Source organism: Arthrobotrys flagrans (genome assembly GCF_004000055.1).
Source record: "Arthrobotrys flagrans strain CBS H-5679 chromosome Unknown unitig_15, whole genome shotgun sequence".
Lineage (NCBI taxonomy): Eukaryota > Fungi > Ascomycota > Orbiliomycetes > Orbiliales > Orbiliaceae > Arthrobotrys > Arthrobotrys flagrans.
Window position 1 is genome coordinate 2,028,147 of NW_027137545.1, and position 16,036 is coordinate 2,044,182.

At 46.2% G+C, this 16,036-nt stretch overlaps 5 protein-coding genes across 5 annotated transcripts; 2 read left to right on the top strand and 3 right to left on the bottom strand.

The window, feature by feature from the left end:
- Positions 1-261: 261 nt before the first annotated feature.
- On the bottom strand, positions 262-3,802 carry DFL_000517 (uncharacterized protein; the record flags this gene model as incomplete). The annotated part of the gene is made up of 3 exons (XM_067634389.1): positions 262-857; positions 911-2,609; positions 2,822-3,802. The coding sequence occupies 3 exons, from the start codon at positions 3,800-3,802 to the stop codon at positions 262-264; spliced, it is 3,276 nt and encodes a 1,091-aa protein (XP_067495057.1).
- Positions 3,803-3,848: 46 nt separating this feature from the next.
- DFL_000518 (uncharacterized protein) lies at positions 3,849-6,404 on the bottom strand (the record flags this gene model as incomplete). Its single annotated transcript, XM_067634400.1, has 1 exon — positions 3,849-6,404. The coding sequence occupies one exon, from the start codon at positions 6,402-6,404 to the stop codon at positions 3,849-3,851; it is 2,556 nt and encodes an 851-aa protein (XP_067495058.1).
- Positions 6,405-7,625: 1,221 nt separating this feature from the next.
- DFL_000519 (uncharacterized protein) lies at positions 7,626-8,758 on the top strand (the record flags this gene model as incomplete). The annotated part of the gene is made up of 3 exons (XM_067634411.1): positions 7,626-7,709; positions 7,794-7,883; positions 7,958-8,758. 3 exons carry the CDS (start codon positions 7,626-7,628, stop codon positions 8,756-8,758), a joined length of 975 nt encoding a protein of 324 aa, XP_067495059.1.
- A 3,654-nt stretch (positions 8,759-12,412) lies between these two features.
- DFL_000520 (uncharacterized protein) lies at positions 12,413-13,206 on the top strand (the record flags this gene model as incomplete). The annotated part of the gene is made up of 2 exons (XM_067634425.1): positions 12,413-12,842; positions 12,923-13,206. The coding sequence occupies 2 exons, from the start codon at positions 12,413-12,415 to the stop codon at positions 13,204-13,206; spliced, it is 714 nt and encodes a 237-aa protein (XP_067495060.1).
- A 1,037-nt stretch (positions 13,207-14,243) lies between these two features.
- On the bottom strand, positions 14,244-15,080 carry DFL_000521 (uncharacterized protein; the record flags this gene model as incomplete). Its single annotated transcript, XM_067634435.1, has 1 exon — positions 14,244-15,080. The coding sequence occupies one exon, from the start codon at positions 15,078-15,080 to the stop codon at positions 14,244-14,246; it is 837 nt and encodes a 278-aa protein (XP_067495061.1).
- Between the last annotated feature and the right edge of the window lie 956 nt (positions 15,081-16,036).

Below are 16,036 nucleotides of genomic sequence, written 5' to 3' on the forward strand. Positions count from 1 at the left end.
CTCCTCGGGAAGCGCGCAGACCCATCACACAATGTATTCGTTGAGTTCTGGACTCATTAGCCATTATGAAAATGCGGATAATTAGGGGTGGAGAGCCAAATTATGGATTCAATCTGTTGATGAATTAAATTTAAGTGGAGATCATTTTGATAAATACTCGCGAATAGCTCAAAAATGTGTTTCGGATGTCTGTATAGAAAAGCATGAAAAAGGCCACCAACATATGGGGCTTCCTTACATTTGTCTTTGTCCTTGCCCGGGTTAGCCCGACTCTGTGCCTTGGGGCTTTACAAAACCTTCAAGGAACTCCACCATCTTTTGGTTCATGCTCTCATATATCTCCAACTGCCCCTTTTCTAGACGTTCAAAATAAGGGCCATTTTTATTCGATAGAATCTCTTCACCCTCCTCATCGGTAGGCAAAAAATCCTTAAACAGAATCTTTCTCAAATTGGAACAAAGGCCCCTGAACTTCTTATCCCTAAATTCTGGTTTCATAGTATTAAGCAGGCTTGTAAACTCCACCGGGTGTGTCATAGCACTATATTTCGAGTTTGCTGCCGCATTCAGTGTTCCCGTGTACCACGTCTTTAAAGTCTCTTCGGGGTTATCGACCGAGAGCCATAGGATAACATATAAGAATGACTCAAGATCTCTACGGTATGTATGCTTGCTGCCATTTTTTTGAAGTGTATGGATGGCCATGAACTCAGGTGTCCCAGTGCGCTCTAGGAGGCCTGAGCGATCGTTCCCTAGGACGGCATAGTCAAGGTCGATAAGGAAGCCGTGGAGTTGCTCATCACTACCAGTAAGCCTGGTATTGGGATTAGAAGCAAGGATATTGCTGACCGAGATATCTTTCGAGTAATATATTAGTTTATGCAGCTATAAAGGGATGGAGAAAACTCACCGTGGTGAATAATCTTCGCCTCAGTATGCAACCGATGGTGGACAAGCATAGCATCGCGGATGATATTTATAAGAGATTGAGGATCCTTCGCCTCCTCCTCAATGGGTGACCCAATTGTATTTGAGACCATACGTGTATGGGTACGGGTAGAGACGGCGGTAGGAGGAAGTTGTGTTGGAATCTTGCATCCGCGGACGCCAAACTGGCTGGCGCTTGGCTTGCTCGGCAGAGCCATGGAGTATCTCTTGAAGTTTTTCTTTCGTGGTCGCGAATCGATTTCATCAAAGTTGGCGGTGATGGGGGAGCGTTTCCTTCCTGGTGTGAAATCTGGGCGACGTATAGAAGCGGATTCCTCGTTATCATCGCTCTCGTTATCATCGCTCTCGCTATCGCCGTTGTCGCACCAGGAAGATTTCTGAACCTTTTCGCCTAGCTTGTCCAGTATTTGTCCACGAATGAATTTCCCAGTATCGTCTATGCATCCGTCGATTACCACGTCGTTCATGTAATGAGTAATTGGTAATCCACGGATGTCTTTCTTAATCGCGCACTCGTAAAGAAATTGCTCAGCGTTAATCTTTTCGTTTGATCTCCATGCATCCTTAACAACTTTGAGATGCTTGTCATCATCTGATAATGCCACCCCGTTCTGGTCGCAAGGCCGGGCTTGCCAGCAAGCTGTCGCTCGACCTACAAGGTGACCTCGTTGGCAAAGCGTCTTCTCTAGGATTAAGTATTCTCCAGTAGTTCGTAGCTTCAGAATATCTTGTCCGTTGATCCTTTTGATATCAGGATCGCGCCCAAGGTGTTGCTCAGACATCCATGCAAGACTTGTGATAACGGTTGCGAATTTTTTCGGTTCTTTTTGGAAATCAAAGGATTCGGTGCAAAGCACCCCAGCATGGTCAAATAAATATAATGAAACCTGTTGCTTCATAAACAAAAGGCCAAAGATGTAGCGTTGGGATGGTCGTGAGGAAAAGACGTTACGAGCATATGAGGCAAGGCAAAGTTGTTTAGACTTAAGGAATTTCTGGCTCTTTGTTGTGTGCTCCATAACGACCAAAACCTCCGACCACTTTGTGTCATTTCCTGGTCGGTCTAGCTTTGAAGGTTCTATCTCTCGTAATCCAATATCCAGCTTCCTTTTTCTGCACCGTCCTTCCAGCGGATTCTGTGCGCTTGTGAAGAGCTCGCGCTTGGATGTTGCCGGTTCTGTAGGTTTAGTCCGAAGGATGATCTCGTCAACTAGGTTGATCAGAGCTGGCAGGAACCTTCGTTCATTATATGAATCAAGATTTATCCATCTTCTCTCCTGTTCATCGTAGATGCCGTTTTTAACAGTAGCGAAATTCGAATCTAGATGGTCAAGTGACTGCCGTAAATGCGAATCACATCCGTTGTAGTCGATATACGCAGCTGTCTCGGGAATCGCTGATGTCCCAGTGAGCAAGGTGTCGATGAAGGTATCTGTATCGAATCCCCCAATAATGTGGCCTTCTAGTTCATCGTTTAGTAGAGGGTCGAGTTCCTCCCTTGTGCTGGCAGATCGCGATATCCTACCACCAGTTTGCGATACTCTGCCCGTGGAGCGACGGTGAGGTGTTGGCTTAGCCATGTCATCCTGTCTGGGTTTGCGAGGTGTGTTTGGATCTGAAGTTGGGTGGGGCATTATGGAGGTTTCGTAGGTGGGTTGATGCTACTGATGAAGGGAAGGATGGAAAATTTTCTTGGATTGGAAGAAGTGCTCTGTAAACAAATAAAGACGCGTTTAGAGTCTTTGCCTGCGCCGCACAATAACGATGTCAAGTGACAAGGAAACTGCAGCAAATTATGGCAGGGTTTGTAAGGAAAGTAAATTAATAGATTTGTAAAGCGTATGTCACTGCGTTTGAAGCCCAATTTAACCACCGTTGTGTAGTAGATAAGTGGCGACTGCTTTAGGCCGTAAAGTGACTTAAGTATCTTGAAGACTTGGTCTTCCTTGACACCTAGGCGCTTGCAGAGGGCTTTGTCGCTTAGGACTTCCTGGGGTATGACCATGTAAATGCCATGTTCTATTCCGTCTGCTCCTAGGAAAGCTGTTGAGGCGTCACCTTGGTCTATGTAGCAACCAATTGAGGTGGCTAGAATACAGCGGACCGTGGAATAGCTTACTACTAGGGCGTAGGTGGCATCGTAGTCTACTTCTCTTTGTTGGTGGTTACCGCAGACTACTAGACGGGCCTTATAGCGGCTGAAATCGCCATTCTCGTCTCTTTTGCGATTGAGCACCCACTTATAATAGAGTGGCCTAGCCCTAGGTTTGGTGACTGCCTGCCATACTCCATGCTCAACTACCTTCTCTAGCTCTTCCTTAATAGCCTGGGCCCACTTAGGCGCCCCAGGGGAGTCCATAGCTTCGCGGTAAGGTGACTTGTCTTCAATAGTCTTATAAACTGACATGGCTACCTGAATTTCCTGGTCTGTAGTAGAGAGGGAGTAGTAGGAGTAGTAGGCGTTGGATTCTTCCATAGATTCTTCCACCCTTACTTCCTCGAAGCGGAGGGATGGTGCTACTTTAATGTCTCTGACCCTAGCTATTCTATAGCCGTTCCAGACTCTGTAGATGTTATTGTGTTCTAGGCCTACAAACGTGCCTTCCCAGGCCTTAACGTCGAGCTTCTTTCTGTCCTTGAGTGGAACATGGACGAAACAGCGTGAGCCCCACTGGTGTAGACTTGAAGCGTCTGGTTTGGTACCGTAGTACCTTTGGTAGGGAGTGACTATTTCGTCCAGCGCAGAGCTGGGAATTCTATTTCGAACGTAACAGGCGTAGGTTGCTGCTTCAGCCCAAAGACTCTTAGGGCACTCTGGGTCTGCTTCTGACATCATGGCCACTACGTCTTCCATTATGGTGCGGTTGTACCTTTCCGCTCTGCCGTTCTGATTGTGGGCATTAGTGGCAGCTGGTTCTGTTCTTATGCCATGGCTTTGCAGCATTAGCTTGAACTTCCGTTACTTGTGCGTGGCCGCCTCCGAACTCCGCCGCTGGGTCTAGCCTTAGGAATAGGATCTGTTTGTCCGTTGGGTTCTCGAGGTTGCGTTCTTTGACAAAAGCTTCTGTTATTTCGTAGGTCTGGGAGCGTTCCTTCAGAAACCTGACCCAAACTGGGCCGCTGAAGCAGTCCATGAATGGCTGCATGTATCTGTTGCTGCTAATAGTCGCAACATCCGCAGGGCCCCATATGTCTGTGTGGCACCTGTGATTCGGTTTGGGGGCGCGGGTTCCTGGCCCACGGTTGATTGTCTGGTGCATTTTGCCTTTGAGGCATGGAATGCAGCTGCTGCTATGTGAACTGGTCGTCCCTGGGGCTACGGCTATTTGCATTCCGGTAACTGCCTGGGGCATCTGTTTTATAGCTTGGAGGTTGGCGTGCTTTGGGATTCGGTGCCATTCGTCGATCGTCCGGATCACGTACGTAGGTTCGCTGGTCAAGCTTAAGCCTAGGTGAGCTCCAGCATGGGCTGGGGTCATGGCGGCTGGTTTGGCAGTGGTTACAGGCCATTGGTGCATAAGTATCTCATAGAGGTTATTAGGTAGATGCCTCGTTTGTACGATGGCTGCGCCTGTGGATTCGTTGTAAAGTTCTAAGGCAGTGCCTAATGGTCCTTTGCGTACGGATACTCCCCTAGGTTCTAATTGACCTAGGGATAGGAGCTTGGCTTTGAATTGTGGTACCCAGTAAGCATTGGTGAACTGGATATGCTGAGGCCTTCCATTTATAGACAGCTGGAGGTGCAGAGTGCCTATGCCATGAACTGGTGTAGTTGTGCCGTTACCCATTAGCATCTTCCTACTGCAAGGCCTTATCTCCACGAAGTCTGCTTCGTCTGGAGACATGTGCCTAGCGCAGCCCGTGTCAAGCAGCCACTGCAGCTTTGAAGCATGAGCTCCTTCGGTGATGTTGACGTCCGATTGCGGACTGACAGGGCCTACTAATCCTAGCTGTGTAGCCATGTAGGTTCCTTCTGTATAATTTGTAGTTTCTGGCTCTCCTGCAGGTGGTGGTGCTGTCATATTTGCATTGGGTTGAGCTCCGCCTCGACCGCGGCCACGGTTATTACCGCCACGGCCCCTACCACCTCGACGGTTTTTATTATTATTACTGCTGCGGCCAACTAAGTTCCAGCACTGGCTGGTATCGTGGTTGGGCTTGTCACAGTTTGTGCAACGGTATCTTGGGAGTTCCGGGTTGGAATTACCGGATTGGGAGCCTTGGCCTGCATTTGTGTTATTTTGTGTGTTGCGACCTGTTGTGTTACCTGCGTGCCGTCCTAGCCTATTTCCTCTTCCAGAACCACGGTTACTTGAGCTCTGTCCTGCAGTTCCTGTTCTTGAGCTCGGGGTTCCTGCATGGTAAGCTGCTAGCTGCTGCCGTTTAGGTCGCAGCTTGAGCTCCGTCTCTTTCTTCATTAGGACGTGCTGTACCGTGTTGATTGATAGTTTAGGATCCTTCGTAAGGTCGTAGTCGATATTGTCCCTGACGTTCTGGTACTTAGGTGGTAGGCCACGTAGAATGTTACCAATGAAACGGCTATTATCTAGCTGTCCACCGGCTGCTGTAAGCTTGCTTCTGAGGTCGACAGCTCGTGTAACGTAGTCCTCAATTGACTCTTCAGAGTCAAGCTGTAAGGCGTCCAGCTGCATTTCGTAGCGACGCTTGCCTTCGTCGTTCTGTGCTTGCCAAACGCTCTTGATTTCCCTCCACATCTTGAAGGGGTCTTCCTCACTTGGATGAAACCTAGTCCATAAGGAGGACTCTACGTTTTCAAGTATGTAGGTAGAGCAGTTCAGTCGCTGCTTCCATTGTTCTTCGTGTTTTGACTTTTCAGCTGCTGACATTGCGCCTATTACTGTGGCATCCGTTACTCCTTCTGCTTTAAGGTAATGTTCCCAGCCTAGGCGCTTTATATTCCGTTTCATTAGGATTCTCCACTGTAGGTAGTTGTCCTGCTTTAGGACGATTTGCTTAGGCTGGTAGGTTCGCCATTCCGTAGGTGCTGGCGTAGATGTTGACATTTTGAGCCTTGCAAGTCTCTGAGCTTCCGCTAGCCGTTTGATCCTAGCTATTGCTTCTGTTGTTTTTGCAAGCGTACCTTCTCTTTCGATCCGTTCAAAGAGTTCTGCGTTCTCACGTAGCAAGTCCTCTAAGTTTGGCTCTTCAGATTGTGGCTCTTCAGATTGTGGCTCTTCAGATTCTGGCTCAGATCCTACTATAAATTCTGGTTCGGGTTCTACCGCTACTGAGGCTACGCTCACGCGGCGGCTAGCTGGTAAACTTGGTAGATCGAATAGGTTGTCTCTTGAGAGAATAGGATCTGTGGCTCTTTGGCCGGATTCTTGTGAATTCCGTCTGGTGACTGGCCTGGATCCGCTTCTTTGTGAGCTTGGTCCGCCGTTACCAGCAGTCCTAGTTCTTCGTTCTTTACGGCTTCCTTCTGGCTCTGACATTCAATAGTCCTAGAAGGGACCGAATTCGTAGGTAGGTAGGTAGGTAGAACGTAGCTTAGTAGCTCGTTCGTGAATTTATAAGTAGATTCGTGGAGGAGTGAAGTATCACGCTTCCGGGCTCATAACCTGTAAAGCGTGTGTAGAGGGTGATGTGTAGTGAATTCGATGGTGAGCTATTCTATGCCTCTGAGGCCTCATTATATACATGAATTGGTTACACAGACGTGTTTGCCCTGCCCTAATGGCAGCCTGGGTCACGTGAAGCTTCGGCCATATGGGTAGCTTCAACAAGATTTCCAAGTTATTAAGGTATTCAACCAACGTGCGAAACAGTCATCATACCACACCAACATTTGTATGGGAAAACGACGAAACAGAGCGGCCTGACGACAATGTTTACAAGTTCATCAAAAAAATATAATTTTAACATCTCTGTAATCCTGAAATCCTATTCTACGATTTTCATGTATAACAATTTGAGGTGGGTGGCCCGGTTGCTATGTGATTTACTGGTGAATCAGGTAGGCTGACTGGCAGGCTGAGCGTGAACGTGATTTGTGTTATTGAATAGGCGTGAAAATCTCTGCAATTCAGGCTATAGAACGGGTTGAGTAATAGCACAGTTTTGCTGTTCAGTTTGTGCAGCTTGAGGCAGCGAAGTATAATAGTGTTGGCGGGCAGGTAGACGGGCAGGTTGGTGGGGTGGTTTACAGATCAGAGCTGGGTCCTGCCCTGCAACCCGATTTAGCTGTTTCGCGTTGCCGGTGTGTTTCGCAGGCCAGGTGGGTGTAGTGAATCCAATGGATTCTCTCGGGTAAAGCCGGAAACCGTGCCACGCGATTGCTTTGTAAAATATCCTGGTTTAACCCTTGCAAAATTTAGCCTTGTTAGTGGCTTATTAAAATTGTAGCTGGTCCACCTTCCACGAGCGTTTGATACCTCACGCAATATCATGAATCATCAGAACGGATATGAGATGACATCGAGCTGGTGCACGCGGTGAGGACTGGGGGGATATATGGGTCGGGGGTACGCAATGTGACGGGAATGTGCATAAAGGCGGAAATTTTTCCTTCAATGTTGATCTTAAGCTAGCTTTAGGGTACCCTGTGTAGCCTTTGAATCCAGGCAACCTTGCGAACTCCAGACAAATCTTTGCAGCTTTGCTGCAGTCATACAACAATACGAATAGTCGCTCTCAGCGGGACCGACACTCACATCATGGCCCTCGCCAGGCTGCGACAAGAGCCTGACCCTAGAAGCCTTTCACCTGATGGGTTTATAGGTTTTGATTGGTATTACCAGGTATGTTTGCATCGGTTATCGCTCTCGAGAGGCTTATCTAAAGATCATTAATTGAACTGCTAACAATATTCCCTGTTCTTCCAGGTTAAATTGAATGGATCTTCTGATTTTTCGGAGAAACGTTATCGGAAACTAGCCCTTGATTATATCAGACTAGGCCATAAGGGTCGCCAGGTACCCAAGCTTCCTATACGAAAAAGCTCTCTGACAGGATTCAATACTGAGCCGTTTGTCACTCGGCCTAACAGCCATATATCATACGCGCAAGCCAATCACCACGGTGGATTAACGAAATCGTTCCAGCGAGACGTTGTGCCAAAGAAGAGGGCATACACATCATCCCAAGAGTCTCCGTAACCCTGTATCCGAATCGAGAGCGTTGGTGCTGCCAGAACGCTGGGAATTTTGGATCTGAGACTCTATTCTTTCGAACTTGGTTTGGTGACCAGGATTATCCGCCTGAACAGTCTGGCAAGTTATACGAAGAACTTATTTCGGGTTGGAAGGATGCTTGGCAGGTAGAAGATTTTGTTATCGATCAGCAATATTGTTTCACTGACAGTTCCTATGCCGACGTGCCAACCGCGTGCATGCGGTCTGAAGCTCACACCCTCGAGGAATGGCTTTTGACCCGTCTACCCGATCAACTAGATTGGATGGACTGGGAGGAGCAATACACCGAGGCTGAGCAATACGAAGAAGAGAGCTTATGCCTCGCCATAGCAGACAGAGAGGCAATCGTTAATGGTTGGTTGTTACTTTCTGCAATCAATCATAAAGGGAGTGTTATAGGTAGATGGAGGCTTCCGGCTGGCGGCTTAGCCGCCGCACTGCTTTCCCTCCGTAAAACCATCCTAGAATCGATAGGCGAGGCGATATTTAACAGGGGATTTGGCCGGCTAGCGGAGCCTGATGTCCTTTGCCCAAGGATTGGCTCCGTGTTCGGTGTGTCTGACCCGCCCGGTCTGTGGTGGCATGCTCTGGACAAAAGATCTTTCACGCGTGAGCGCCCATCCGAGAAAGTTCCGTTAGATCTATCTAGATTCTAGCATAGGGTACGTCCTGAGGGATAGCTTAGAATTATTTGAATCGAAGTTATCTTGCCAGCTTTCGATAAGATAGCTTCGTCTACTACCCAGACATTATACAAAGAAATTCCTGAATCAGATAGATAGGTCTATCACGCCACTGATATGTTGCAACCCCGAAACAGATCTCCACGATGACGTAGGAGGCAGTATCATCACCGCACACACAATATAGTTACTGAAATTAGAGCAAAACAACATTCAAAGTATTCGAAGTGGTAAGCTTCTATATACTATCAATCCTGGCTTCACAATGTCGTAAAATTACCCATTTATCCAAACACAATAAGCGTTTCCATCGATTAGGTTACTGCAACTGGAGTTCACTCCTCGATTTAATTGTAGAAACCTTCCAACTATTATTCCGTATTTCTTCGCAATTGTTGCACCTGTGTCTCCTGTAAATGGTCGCGTTAGATTATACCCGTGGTAATGCATAGCAAATACGATTGAAAGGGGGTTCCATTGAAGCTGGTGGCGCTTGGGCCCAGGATCCTATAGAAGATATTGACGATGACAAAGTCCTGGTGCTCATTGAAATAGCCACGGATGTCATTGTAAACTTAGTCGCGATATCTGAAGGCGACATGCATATATATTTGTTGATCATGTATTTGAGGTTTGCGCAGTCCATCCCGATAGTGGGATTCCAACTTCTGAACATATTCTCGGTCACATTATACCCAATAGCTTTTAAGAGATTGGGACAGTTATCCGTGAGAGAAACCTTCCGAAGAAAACATGGTGGTACATTATCAAGGCAAAGAACCTTTCCGCTTGGGAATGTAGTATTGTGATTTAGCGGTAAATTATTGTATTGTAGCAAACGGTCAGTCGGCATCTTTTTGAGGATGACTATTGATTCAGGTGTATCGGTTGCTGCAGATTTGTATGTTTGAATGCATGGTGGACTGGTTCCATCAGTTAGTGGAATCTTGGGAGAAACATTATAAATTCAGAAGTTTATGAACTCATGGGCTACTAATGGCGGTCGAAGTTGTTGAAACAGACGATATCGACGGAGTGTATGTTAACGGATAAAGGGTGGGGGCCACGGAACAAGACTTCAAAAGTGAAGAAAACGATGAAGCGTTTCGAAGATGGTAGTCATATGGGTTCTTTAGCTATTTCTGGAGTCTCATGAGATTACATTTGCTGCACTCCTGAGTCTTTGTAATGTTTACGAGCTGTTGTTTGCAGTATGACCCAGAACTGAGATACAAAGTATTAGAGTAGAATCCATCAAGAAATATAGTTTCCGACGGTAGAGTTACCCTTGAGACAAATGAGATCAAAATTATACAATGGACGGCCCGCCATGAGAAGAGGTTGTAGAACGACCTTTGAAGTGCCAATGGTAGTAGTATTCTGGGTGTTTCCACAACTGGTCGTCGCATTACCGACCATATAGATAAGGTTCACCCGACAAGCCGACGAACAAAGAACATTGAAATTGGTACTTGGAACATCGTCAAGTGGTAGCATGAATATGTTCGGGCATTATGTGATATTAGTGGCAAGTGTAGCGCGGCAGGAAGCACTGATGGTCGTAGGAAGAGCAGCTGGAATTGGTATGACCTGAAGCGCAGCGGATGCTAGCGATGCTGAAAAGAAAACGGTCGAAAAGATTTGAAACTTCATAGCTAGGAGATATCGAGCGCATCAACTCTGATAGATGAATGCGAGAAACTACGTCTTGAGCAAAACACTATTAAGAGGAATGGACGGGTTTTTTATTTTTTATTTTTTATTTTTTGAGTTTTAGAAAATAGTCTCCTGTAGCTGGTAGAGGTTTGTCCTAATATCGTATCTTTAGTTCGTCCAATTCTGTTACCTATTTTACCAATGAGATGTCGAAAGGGTTCACCGATACAATGAGCTGTTTATGCAGTATGTGGCCATGGCGCCAAGGCTTCAGATTGAATAGCTTCCCCATTGCGCAGACTTACGAGCTTGCGAGGCAAATCATTAGTTGATGTTTCCTGCTTAACACCGGCTATAGAAACTTAGAGTCATATCATCCGTGGTCCATATGGCGCCAAAGCTTGAAATATTATCATCAGCTTGTGATATTGCATATCTAATATTGTTGTTGCATGTGTAAAGCTTAATTTCCAGGGTGGCCCAACACGAGGTTTCATTGCTAATGTAGTCGCGCGACACAGCATGAATTTACGAACGAGATGAACACACCTTTGTGCCACAAAACGTTTAAGACTTTTCACCTAAATCCTGCGCACGGATGCCACTAAAACATAATATTTTGTTATTTTGAGACCTGGAACTACAAGACTACAGCGTACTGAAGCTTATATTTTAGTTACAAATTAAAATAATCGATTTTCATGAATCTATGGGCTTGTAGTCAAGTCGACACAGTCTCGTAACCAGACAATTTTGTGTTGCGTCAAAAATGGTGCAATATTTATATAACGTAGCGCAACTGTGAGCGAGTGACAAGCCTACTCAGGCTAGTGAGGTAGGCAGGCTGGTATCGCTGTGTAAACCTACCTGTAAATCTTGAACCTGCCTGTAAACCTGCCATTATTGTGTTGTGGTACTATATATTGCAACAGCCTAACTGCCCACCAGCCTGCGACTCATCTCGTTCTCGTAGCACCGCTTTTTTACCAATTAAGCATGTCGGTTAGTTCTAAAACAAATTCTCCGAAGCCACGAATAAGTAATCCACACGGCGGAAACCTCTCATCGTCAATCGGATATTTGGTGAAATGGGCTTCCATGACAATGCAAGGCCATGCATTAATTCCATGCATTGCCTTGAACTTCGAACGGGGTCCCTAGCGAAGAGATTTTCTGTTAATCTTTGTTGCATACATCCATGCATCTGTATCTGAATTGGCTGAGCCCTGCGCACGAAAAAGATGGTACAGTTACACAGAAAGGGCGAAAGTTTGAACCCCGGCGATGTCTCGTACAATCCGAGCGCATGGGGGTCCAAGAGTTTTTGAAGTACTGTGGGCCGCTGGATGCTAAATTCTAGATAAAGACTACCTACCGGGCCAATCCACCCACCCACCCCTGGTGAAAATTAAATTAATACCAAGGATAGTAATCTATTTAATTTACGAGCCTTTGTAGAGAACTCTTAGTTTTCAACAGGAATCCCAGATATAACTGTCAGAATCTTGTGTGTTCGTTGATTGTTCCTTGTTAGATTACATGCGATGGAGCCATACAACAACAACACTAATAACGCTAGTAACAACGTCATGTGACCATGCTTCTGACAATAACAACGCAAAATATGCAACAGTAATAATCCCACACCTCACATACTAAAGTGGCTTAGGTGGACCTTCTTTGGAAAACGCTGCATAGTACGAAGTACTATAGATGACAACCCCGCGCTTCGCGCTGCGATAACTTGTGTAGACACCTAAAGGGACTCCGTCCAAGAGCCCCCTTCCGCACCACTCACCATACATCCACATCTGGTCCATCCCTTCGAAAACCCCTCCTGCGACCCCACAATTCACATTCACCTCCAAAAACCCACTCAACGCCACATCGACAACATGGCTAACCTAGCTAGAGCACTTGAGTTAGCTACTGCCTGAATTTTTTATTTTTTTTGAATTCCGCCAAAACAAAATGTCGAACACCTATACCATCAAGATCACAAACGATGACAAATGGATCGAATCGACAGCTTGCCACATCTACCAAGCCCCCATTAAGTCTAGGACAACACTATATGCATCTCCTCACCAATATATCAACATTGGGGCCCTAGAGTCTGGGACAATTACGATACTCCCAGAACCCTATGCGATCGTAGCCACCACCCCCAATGACGATAGCGATCCCGATAATTTGGTTCCTACCAGTATCAGTAATTTACAGGCTCGGCCCGTAAAGCTGACTAAGCGACCGGTAAAGGGCTCGGTAGTCAAGATTGATTGTAACACGGATGATGCCGCTGGAAAAAAGCCTTTCTTTGACGATGCTGTAGGTGCGACAACGACAATCGATGGATCCTTTCGTATAAGTACATCGAAGAATGTTACTCATTCCGAGGATGGTATTTATCTTAATCTTCTAATTATACCTGTACAAATCATTTCGGGTCTTTCTAACCGTGTGGCACAATTATGGAGATAGAAATGATCGTAATGGGTATGGGACTCAAAAACCCACAGACCGAAGAAATCGTTCCAATCGCTTTGTGCCCTGCAATCCCCGACGGCACTTTAACGTTTACCCCTGAGTTAAATGTTTACTATATCGCTCTCGGCGATTTTACAATGGGCCGCTTTGAAAAGATGGAATATGTGCCCTATTCTTGGTTTACCGAGATTGACTTTCGCGGAAAGCCTCCAGGAACCGAAATCGCCGTCACATGGAGAAGAAACCCGGATGGCAATTGTGTATGGGTGAGGCATTGAATTTCGCAAGTTTACCGGTCTGTTGTTATAAGTTTGAGGAGATGTCTTTGGAGGTCTATGGACATGATAGAGGTCTTTTATCTCATTTAGGAGACAAAGGATGTAGTTTACCCCAAAGAACGAGATTCTCATGATGAAACATGAATTTGGGAATGTATCGACATCCTGTGAATGGATCCTAAGAAATCGGGTTTAATAACTTTACTCTTACGATTTCAAAGAATAATAGATATATATATAACCTTTCTTTAACATTAAAGATTCCCAAACAAGACATTTACAGCCCAGTCTAAAATATCTAGAGGCTCGAGTACTCCTAGAGATTTAAAAGTCAAACCCCGAACAAGATACTAAAAATGTGTATTCCAACTGTCCTTGTCCACCCATGTGGTCACGAGTGGGAGGGCCCTCTTCTGGCCTCCTGCGGGTGCTCCGAACGGAGATATCTCGTGTCCAAGCGTGGAACTCCATGTCCTGTGTGTCAGGAGCTAGCATTTACAGAACGCATGGCATTTGTACGCGCAGACTTCCCTGAGCCAGAGCTAGACTCGGAGGAGAAAAAGAGACCCCATGACCAAGTCGATTAAGCTATGCAAGCTGTATGTGCATTCGGTTAGAGTTATAGTTCTCTTGAACTAGGAGCTTCATTCATATGCTGTCGAAGCTATCATATATGCATATTGCGCAGTTCTTATAAAAAAAAGGTTAACTCGCCGCGCATGCGTGACACTTTACGTACAAGTTTTCGGCTACTAGCTGCTATACTTTCGCGAGGCAATTCGAATAGGATACAGTGAGCCTAGTCTAGTTTCCAGTAGTGAGCCCAAATGTTTTAAAACGATCACGGGACTAGAACTCAGATACAAATGAAATAAAACTCTCTTTGTATACACCATTCCTTTAATATCACTCTTGCAATAGACTATTAAACCTTCATTCAAAAGGTGGAGTCAAGAACAATCAATCCCACGATGCCATGTACTTGTCTCGTCATTACACCCCTCAATTTGCGCTATAGCGCTACACAGCCACTGTTCTTAATACTTTGCCGCCGCTGAATCATCCGGCCACCCTACATTGCCACCCGTCCCGGGTCCGGGAATCCTATTCCTTTTCATCAACTCACTCCGTCTACTCAAGCAACAGCACAAAGTCACCAAAAATGCCGCTAGAAAGACCCCCATCCCAACTCCCAAGCCCACCGCCACTTTCCCTTGCATAGTCAATCCCTTCTCGCTTCCGATCCCCCACATCTCCAGCGTCTGCCTTAGATTATCAGTACTATTGAACACTGCCGTAAAGGTCTGGTATTCAATCTGTGTAAGGCTGCTGGGCACTCGTATCGTCGTCGTCTCCGTAAAACTCGTGAGCGTGGTAACTCCGTTTACGACTTGGGTGGCAAAAGAGGTGCGAGTAACAGTTGCGACATCATCGACGGTTTCAGTTGCAAAATTTGTCTCCGTGGCGGTTGCGGTAGCTTCAACTGTTATTCGCTCTATAACTGTGGTTTCGATAACTTCTTCGGTGGCGACAGGAGTAACCACTGGCTCAGGATCATCGGCTTTCCCCGAACAGTAACTTTGATAGATGCTGATTCCACTATTCACATCCCTTGTATAGCCGGCACAGCTATTGGATATACAGGTAGAGAGATAGGATGTCATCTGAGGTTGAAGGTCGATACGACAGATGCAGTCGTTGGTGTTATCGCAGCCATTGCGACCAGCGATCTTAAAAATACAGTCGCGCATACAGACGCGGCCGGCGGCATAGGAGTCGAGGTTTGTGATTGTTTGCACGACTGCCTTTTGGGCGAGTATTGTTGGTATGTTTATAATCAAAGCGGCGAGAGTGAAAAAGCGTGAGGACGACATAGCAGCAAGGATATGCATTATACACCGGAGTTAGATATCGATCGTGGAGGTAGATTGTTATGGTAGCTATGGACTCTCGAGCGAAATGGTATCCCTTTGGGAACAGAAGTTCGGCCGAATTTCAAAGGTCTTCAGCCTACGTTCTGAGAATTTGCTGTTTTGTCGAGACCTATACGGTGAAGTCGAAGCTATACGGTTTTTGGACTCTTGTGATGCCAGCCAAGCCTTTTCCTATCAGATTTAACTGTATATAAATTTCGTAGCCGTAAGATACCAATCCAGAAACCTTAGTCCGAGGAACTTCTTACTCGAAAGATATGCAGAGGAGATGGAGGACTCAGCCTGATTACAACCACATGCTACACGAACGGTGGACGGTAAGGCTAATTTATAGCCTGGCGCTCGCAAGAGCCTCAATAGAAACCTCGTCCCATTGGGGCATTGCATGGCCGTCAATAATTCAATAACCAAGAAAACTAACCTTCTTGCTTTCACCGCGAATATGAATATTAGGCTCACCATCGAATCCCTCTGCAGAAATCTGCATCGTGATAAAAAACCGCAAGCCGATCAAAGTTTCTAGCAGCTGCGTTCGCCGCCCCAAGCCCCGGCGCAAAACGTGCATATATATCCAACGATTAGAAAACTCACCCCTCGACTCTAACTAATCAAGAAAGAAAGGAAGGAAGGAAGGAAGAAAGCCACAAAAATTGGATCAAATCTAAGCCAATCAGAGAAATCTTAAAGTAGCTTAAACTTGGACTCGGCCGTCGAGATATCTACCACCTCGCGTACATCCCCTGCATTCCCCTATGGGCCCCATCCAAGTCTTCCAAATCCCGATTTTGAACTAAAAGGAAGTGGGTCCCAAATGACACTTCTTCGCATCTCCCATTGCGATTTTTGGCGGATAAAATATGGAGAAGGCTGCGGCTCTGCACTCTTCAGCCGCAGTT